The sequence below is a fragment of the Ciona intestinalis genome, unplaced genomic scaffold (assembly GCF_000224145.3).
Source record: "Ciona intestinalis unplaced genomic scaffold, KH HT000075.2, whole genome shotgun sequence".
Classification (NCBI taxonomy): Eukaryota; Metazoa; Chordata; class Ascidiacea; order Phlebobranchia; family Cionidae; genus Ciona; species Ciona intestinalis.
Genome location: NW_004190397.2, coordinates 517206 through 526025, shown reverse-complemented (window position 1 = coordinate 526025; position 8820 = coordinate 517206). Strand labels below are relative to the sequence as shown.

Sequence of the window (8820 nt, the reverse complement as noted above, 5' to 3'; positions counted from 1 at the left end):
TAATTAATAGTATATACCGTGTTTATAACTCATTTGGGTGTAAATCAAAAGAATATAATTGAGTTAGGATTCCTTAGGAAACATACCTTTTGCTTATCCATGTCGTTTTCGTTGCGACAGCAAGCGCTAAATTAGTCAATACTAAAAAGTCTGGAAAAAAGTGTTTGTTAAGAAACTGTCAACCTTATTATCAATTGCACATAAAATAGCGTTTCAAATTACGATTTATGTTTGCCGTGCAAACTCCTATTGAGTGTATTCTAAACAAAAAAAGGCAGGATTTAAACGACAAACGTCCAAGGTCAATGGACTAGCTGCTTTTTTCTTATGTTTTCTCTCGCTATTACGGCTGACGTTTTTGTGTGTAAGTGAACACTAAAGATGTAATTTTTAGTGATAAACAATAATTGGTTTTAATTACAATTCTATTAGCTGCAATTACAGAACTTCTGCAATATCCACCCTTTAAATAATTCATCACATAGGTTGGAATGTGCTTTATCCTCGCGTGACAGAAAAACGACAGTCGTTATAATACGGGTGTCCTTACATCTCGATCTCGTGCTAGCTACGAGTTACTATGTATGTTACTTTGTGGGTGTCTTGGCCAAGGACACATACCCCCACGATGATATAGCCAGCGACGAACTTTGAACCTATTACCTCTGGGTTAGAGGCAGATGCGCTAATCACTTTGCCACGGCGCTGGTATCATTTACAAAAAAAATCATCCCATAGTTTCGAAACCTGTTACGGTCACACCACTTGTAAACTAGGATGAAGGTTATATTTACCAACTAAAAGCGCTGTAGTGTTTCATTTAAGTGGGCATTTAGTTAATCGAACGATTTTCATATTGCTTTTCTTATTATTGCAAAAATGTTTGTCGGACAGTAGCTTATATGATCATTTCCTTTTAACTGTCCAGTATATGTTTATTATTGCTCTCACGTTGCCGATATGTTATATATTTAGTCGTTTGAATAAACATTTATCAAGACACATTCTGTTGTGAGTTAAGGATTAATGTTCATCAATCAGAAGTATGTTTCCTGGTACCAACATTTTAAAAATATCGAAACTGAATCAAGTGACATAAAACAACAAACGAAAGATGTGAATCACATCGGTTAGATCCTATAAATACAGGAATTTTTAAGATATACATACACACTTAGTATTGAAGTCAACCATAAGGAACATTGAAACCATACAACCAGAATCAGTATGACAAAGATTTCTCCAGTTTTCTTGATGGTCGTCGCATCTCTGCACCTTAATATTACGTGTTGCAATCCAACGTCGCGGTTTGAATGCTGGTTCTGCAAAAACGAACAGTCGGACGAAGATTGTACAGAATATGGGATGCCAACGATTTGCAGCTGGAACCAGGTTAGTAAAATGATTTTTGTGGAGTGCGGGAAGATGGGACACCTTCTCATTTGTTGGTCCCATTTGATATAGTAAACAAAGAACATTTAAAGAATTATAAAACCGTATCCTCGCGACTCGCATAGACCGTTGTTAATTGTTTAAAACGCGATCAGGATGTTTGGATATTATGCGCTAAACGTACCCCCACCCTACTATCTTAAGTTTTGAATTTTAAATATCTTATGTGCTTTTGATCATTGGTCATAGAGAAAGTAAAAAGGTTTTTCCTTTTCGAAAGTTTCAGTGTCGTAAATGGGCAATAGCATACTTAAGAATCTATTTGTGAATTTATGCACAAGTAGAATAGAAAAAACTTTGTCGTCTTTTTGACCGTTTTTCTTCTACAGGTTTGTTACACCGAGTCGCGGGTAGAGAACGAAATGTACTTGATCACGAGGGGCTGTAAAGAAGTAGACGCATGCGAAGCTTTACACATGCAGAACCGAACGCAATGTCACCCAGAAATCAAGTAAATTTTCATTTTATCTATAATTTAATGGTTTATCGTAATACAAGTTACAAAACGTAAAAACGAAAAAGTTTCCAGAAAATAATCACCCAAAAAGGAACATACTTGGTAACTCATAAGCTGGCACGAGGTGTATGAAACAGAACACTTGTGTTATAACGACTGTGTTTTCCAGTCGCGCGAGGATAAAGCAAATTACATTTATTTATTTTTTAATTATGTACAAAGTAACATTTCGTAACTCATAAGCTGGCACTATAGGTGTATGAAGCAAAACACTCATGTTATAACGATTGTCGTTTTCCGGCCGTTTTTCCGGCGGATAAAGCAAGTTACATTCGTTATACATTCAGATAATACGCTATTTGTTTTAACGTCGCTATTATTTCTACAGCCCCAGTGTGTGTCGAACATGCTGCGATAAAGACGGATGCAACTACCATTTAGACGCTGGAGAGGGAGTTCTGAATACAAGTAATATATCACCAACACAAGCGACCGGTGTGGGCAATGACCAATTTTTTGGTGGACGAATTCTATCTGGTGGAGTTCCACCCCCAGTGCCTACAGAAATAGCGTCACCAAATTGCAGTAAGTAAAACGATTAATTTTTTGCCAGCGGCTTGGAATAAGCTAGGTCACATTTACAATGTAAAGCGGGTTTTTCAATTTTTGGTAAAACACCAACTTTAACCGGAAATTTCAAATTTAACGGGAATAATACCCCCATAAGGCCTTTTGTCCGATAAAGTTGTTATATAGTAGGGTGGGGGAAGATGCGAGGCCTTTTTATTCTTTTTTTTTTTCTCGTCCCATTTGGTAGTAAACAATTACAGAACACTCAAAGAATTATAAAACCGATATCCTCACGACTGCCATAGACTGTTGTTAATTGTTTGAAACACGATCAGGATATTTAGGCATTATATGTGCGGGTGTGCCTTACATCGGTAATATGAAAAACTCTGGGCTATTTTTACAATACGTGTGAGTTGTAACACATTCTGTGTTATTGCAGGCCACTATATCAAGCCAGGACCCACTCCCCCGAACCTGCTCCCCGAAGAGCAATGTCGAATAAACGTCCCACCAATGTGTGTTAGCAGTGGAAGTCTTGTGTTCGTGTTGCCAAAACTACCGGCACCGTTTCGAGATGAAGGATTAAAGTATAGCAGGTTCGTGCTTATATATCTTATTTAGTAGTAAACAAAGAACATTTAAAGAATTATAACACCGAATCCTCACAACTCCCATAGACCGTTGTTAATTGTTTAAAACACGATCAGAATATTAGGATATTATGTGCGCTATAAATGTGTCACATCTTTTCCCGCCCTACTATATCTTGCTAGAAAGACGTTATACTTTGTTTTTTTCTTTTAAAATATTTCTAAATCTTCGCTGCCGTGATCGAAGCGACAAATAAAGTTATTATTATAATAATTTTTATTATTAATATTATTATCGTAATTTCGGCAGAGCCCGACAGGCGGAACGAGGACTGTGCCCAAGAAATCCCCGTCTCGAAACAAAGGCAGTTTACGAAGAAGATGATAGTTTTGTTCTCCTGACCATTGTCAATTATCGCTATTCCAACGCATTACCAGTTGCTCAACAATTTGATCATCTTGTCGGAGGAGAAAATGTCCGGGAGTTCGTTAAGAAAGCGCGATCTGGTGAACCATAATGACAACTACCTTGTTAATCCCAAACGAGTGTTATATTGTTTACTGTTACTTTATCATTTTAACCGGCGACTTGTTTTTTATTAATCGGAGATTTTACTGAAATACATTTTTAAGAGGTATAGTGAGTCGAATCGTATACAGTAACGTGGGGGAAGAGGAGACACTTTAATACAAATACCTATATTTTAATCAAAATAGATGACGGTTTTGGGTGTTACCAGAAATGAGTACTATTATTTTTCATTAGTTGACAACAATTCAATTTGATTAATATGTACCTTTGACGCGCATTTCGTTGGACCGTGCGAATACTGTTACCATATTTTTGTTTATATAGTAGGGTGGGGAAAGATGGGACACATTTTCAATCTATTTTCTCATCCTATTTGGTAGTAAACAAAGAACATTCAATGAATTATAAAACCGTTTTCTCACGACTTCCACAGACCGTTATTAACTGTTTAAAACACGATCAGGATATTTGGTTATTATGTGCTAAAGGTGTCCCATCTTCCCCCATCCTACTATATTCAAATCGGTAGGCTTACCTGTAAAAAGGAATTTTAAAAAATCCCGTCTTTGTCCGCGTCTTGTTTTCCCACACAAAAAATGTATCAAACTGAATACAAAACGTATTAGTTTTGAGCAGCTAATACATTATGTTCATTTTAAAAAGCATTTATATACATGTTCCGTTTATTCTTCAAGTTTCATTTATTCTGAAAAAACATACGACCGTTATCTACAAAATAAAAAATGACAGGCCAAAACGTTCAATTTATACAACAATATTGAAGAACGGTATACATTAAAACACGACCGTAGAAATAGTAGTGTTACGTTTATAACGGTGGTTTCGTCTGGGACGCTACTGTAACTGCTGATCACGGAGACTGACTGCTGTAATAATCTGCAATGAGCTGCATTAAATACGATTTTACTATTAAACATGTAATTTAATAAAACAGTACAAAAACAAATTACATTAAAATATACACTTAACCTTTTGTACAACGACAGCTCAAAACAAGTACAGTACTACTTAACGATTCACAACAGTGAAACAATAATACAATTACAATCTTCAACTAACACTGTACAATGAGAACTGCTGGTCAAACTCCAAACTAAAAGCAGGAGAAGCGCGGTGCACGGCACGTGCGGACACGTAGCAATCAGGCTAGCGGCATGGAACACTCGAAAACGTTAAACAAGTTTAAGAAACGAGTCGTGCATGAACAAAATAGTGATAAAGGGCCCAAAATAACAGGAAAAGAAAAGAAAAGACAAAAGATCACGAATAGTGAGAAGAAACACAACGTTTACGCGACGTGAACAACAAAAACGGTGCAAGTGTCAACAAAATAATAGTGTAAACCCTCGACGTATAATACAGCAGTATAAAACGATTTTTACAATATTACAAGATAAAAAGCCTCCAAGAAATCATTAACCGAAAAGCTTAATATTGTATACGGCGCTGTATAGCAATATGGTACTGCATTACATGCAGGCTGTTAGTGGGAATTGGAATATATATATTGTAGGGTGGGGGGAAGATGGGACACCTTTTCATTCTATTCTCGCCCTATTTGGTAATAAACAAGGAATATTCAAAGAATTAAAAAACTGTATCCTCGCGACTCCCATAGATCGCTGTTAAGTGATCAAAACACGATCAGAATATTTGGATATTATGTCCTAAAAGGTGCCCCATATTACCCCACAGTACTTTATATGGTCTTATACAGAATTAAAATGAATGCTGTAGTGACAAATGAAAGGAAACTGCGTACTGCAGGGATAGTCATGGAAAGCTTTGATAACAATATTCATAACGGCACAATTTTCATTAACAGATTTGTCCGGTTGGCCGACTGCCCAAAATGTATTGCTTTCAGCAAGTTCTCCATCGCTATTGTAGAAAAAAAGTTGGCATGAGGTGTATGAAATAGAACACTCGTATTAAACTGTTAACTGTCCATGTACCGCCACGCGAGGTTATAAGCGGGTAAAATAGATTATTAAGTAACTTACTTTGTCCTCGCGTCGCCGGAAAACGACAGTCGTTATAACACTCGTGTTCATACACCTCATGCTAGCAGCTTACGAGTTACTATGTATGTTACTTTGTAGGTGATTATTTTTTAGGATTTTTTTATGTATGGCTAATAACTTGGACGGCCCATTAGTGACCACTGGGTTGGAGCAATTTGTTCAGTATAGATTTATACATTTCGTCAAATATATGGACATTTATAAATTATACGAGTAGAAAGGTTACTGACCTGAAAACCCATGTACCTTCATTTTCGATGTCGGTCATTCCGATCCAAAACAAATTACTATTAAACGGCTTTGCTATTTTCTGTTGACGGGTAAAAATAGTAAATATACTTGTGATTTTTACAGACAGAAATAAAAGTAGCTTTGTTTTTTTGTAACTTGCTTTATTCTCGGTGGAAAACGACAGTCATGGGAGTTCTGTTTCATATACCTCATGCCAGCTTACGAGTTACCACATTTGTAACTTTGTGGGTGATTGTTTTTTCTGCATGGCTGACAATTTAAACAACCCAATAGTTACCACTTGGTTAGAGCAATTGCTGCTAAATGCCTTGCCTCAAGACATCTGTCACATCGGTAGCGGCGACCAGCCTTGAACCTGAAACCTTTGAATTAGAGGCGAGTGCTCTAACCATGTAAAATTGTTCATCAAAAAACAAACTTACCGAAACGAATTCCAGCAAGTCTCGTGTTTTTACCGAAACAACCAAGCCGCCTCTGTCTGTGCAAATGGCGTTTGCTTGCTGATATGTTATGGTTTTGCTAAATACTTCCAAACACGAGTTGTTGTATCGCTCCCCGCAGTCTGGTGTTACATGCAATGTATCAATGAATGAATAAATAAAGTTATTTTCATTCGCGAGGCGAGGTATATAGCAACGACAATTGGTATATAAATATATAGTAGGGTGGGGGAAGATGGGACACCTTTTCATTCTATTTTCTCATCCCATTTAGTAGTAAACAATTAAAGAACATTCAAAGAATTATAAAACCGTATCCTTACGATTTCCATAGGCCATTGTTAAAACACGATCGGTTTAAAGGACGGTTTAAACTTAGTAGAGTCAGGTATGGGCTCAACGCAAAACATGATTAAATAGCGAATAAATACATACGCTATAATGGAAAATGGGTATGGCACATACTTTTATATGCCGTCCACTTAAATGAAAGTAGTAAAGATGGCCAGCCTTCATTTGCATCGGTTCTTGATATTTCGACCATGAAGTTATAATAACCAACTTCCACAACAATGGCTGTGAAGGTGGGCCATGAAACATCCTTAGCCTGTAAAAACTCCTATATAGTAGGGTGGGGGAAGATGGTACACATTTATCACATAATATCCAAATATCCTGACCGTGTTTTAAACAACTAACAACAGTCTATGGGAGTCGTAAAGATACTGTTCTATAATCCTTTGAATTTTCTTTGTTTACTACCAAATAGAATAAGAAAATAAAAAGATATCCCATCTTCCCCCATCCTACTATATCATTAGACACAATGGTAAATAGTATAACCTTGACTTTGACACTAACTCTTTGAGGCAAGAAATCCAAGCAAGTTTCATATTCCAACCGAACGCGAGTTTCGTTTGTTTCGGATGACAAATCCAACTCTTTTAGGCCCGAAATGCTCTCTGCTGCTGCAATAAAAATTTGCAATTAAATGGTAGAATTATTAGAATATAGTAGGAAGGGGTATAGAAAACCTTTAGCACATAGTATTTAAATATCCTGATCGTGTTTTAAACATTTAACAACGGTCTATGAAAGTCGTGAGGATATATAGTTTTATAATTCTTTGAATTTTCTTCGTTTATTTCCAAATGCGACGAGAAAATTGAACTAAAAGGTGTCCCATCTCCCTCCACTGTAGTATATAGTACTGTGGGGTAAGATGGTGACCGTTAGCACCTAAATCCCATATATATCTCACACTACTCTACTATATTTCAATTGAAAATTCACTACATTATTTTAAAATTCCACTTACCATGCGAAATTGCAAGAGCAACGAAAACAATAACAAAGCTAAAAAAGAACGCTGACATGCCCATAGTCAAAACGCGAATAAACGCATGCTTAAATGTTATGCTTTAATTCCAGAACCTAACCACGTATTTGATTCGTCATATTTATTTTTAATAAATTTCATTCTTACTGTTAAATACTTGGTATTTAACAGGAAGTGGGTAATACAGCAGCAAACGTCATGATAGCTTTATATAGCCGACTGTAATGTGAAGTGCGTACTTAGGTGACACAGTATTATATAGTAGGGTAAAGGAATTCGATGCACCTTTAGCACATAATATCAAATTATCCTGTTTGTGTCGTTATTATACAGTTTCGTATAACAGCATTAAGACGTTAACAGCATAATACAGTACAAAAGCGTTAGCGCAACTCAGCGCTTTTTGTTTTAGCCATTGTGAAAACTATGAGAAGCGACAAGTGTTCTTTTATCAGAAGTGACGTCAGCCCTATACTTCCGTTTAGATAGTTTCGTTGTGTACATTAGTATCTGCGAAGGTTTGTCTGCAGGAAACAAGTACAGCTGCCATCATTGAAGCAAAAGTAATAACTCTAAACATATTACTGTTTAAAATAGGCGTTGCTTTTAAACACGCATGTGTACGGTTGATTAAACTTAAATTTACCAATTTTTCTGTCGTATATAAATGAAATTTTATACTTTTATGTACTAGTAATTTATAGAGCTACTTTTTAGCATTGAGGTATTTAAATTAAAGAATACAAAATAGATTAAAGTAAAGGCAACACTCGTAGTTTATTTGAGGTCAAGTTATATAAAGGTCAAATACGGACATTAGTATTAAGTGTATTGACTACAGTTTACGCAGGCGTGCTGGCAGTTACTTGCATACAAACGTATATGAACCGCAGTTATATAACGCCTATGTTATTATGCGATTGGCCACAGTTAAAATGAAGTTTTTAGCAGGTTTTTCAATTGTTTTTAAACTAAATGCTTTAAAGCAACGATAATGTAGCGCGTTTTGGGGGGTATTGCATTTAAAATTTCGATATTTTAAGAGTCAGGACTGCATTTTTAAACAAAAGTTCGTGTTTTTTTTGGTAAATGCATTTAAAATTTCGATATTTTAAGAGTCTAGAACTCTAGACGGCATTT

The 8820-nt window shown here is 36.1% G+C and overlaps 2 protein-coding genes across 5 annotated transcripts in view; one reads left to right on the top strand and one right to left on the bottom strand.

Moving 5' to 3' along the window:
* LOC100177350 (FSD1-like protein) overlaps positions 1-6987 on the bottom strand; it is a 17454-nt gene extending 10467 nt beyond the window's left edge. The window contains exons 1-4 of one of the 4 annotated variants that reach the window (XM_026838347.1): positions 6807-6987; positions 6324-6463; positions 5880-5959; positions 4140-4310 (exon numbers count right to left, since the gene is read on the bottom strand). Coding sequence is in view for 2 of the 4 variants with exons in the window: in XM_026838346.1 (XP_026694147.1) it covers positions 1175-1212 (38 nt within the window). In the remaining 2 variants the exon portion in view is untranslated. Of the gene's footprint in view, positions 1-86; positions 151-1170; positions 1249-4139; positions 4817-5879; positions 5960-6323; positions 6464-6806 lie in introns of those variants that run through there. The other 3 variants (XM_018815445.2, XM_026838348.1, XM_026838346.1) reach the window with 3 other exon arrangements.
* On the top strand, positions 947-3716 carry LOC100186787. The gene is made up of 5 exons (XM_002130668.4): positions 947-1392; positions 1782-1903; positions 2298-2494; positions 2922-3078; positions 3383-3716. The coding sequence occupies exons 1-5, from the start codon at positions 1228-1230 to the stop codon at positions 3588-3590; spliced, it is 849 nt and encodes a 282-aa protein (XP_002130704.1). The 5' UTR covers positions 947-1227; the 3' UTR covers positions 3591-3716.
* Positions 6988-8820: the final 1833 nt, after the last annotated feature.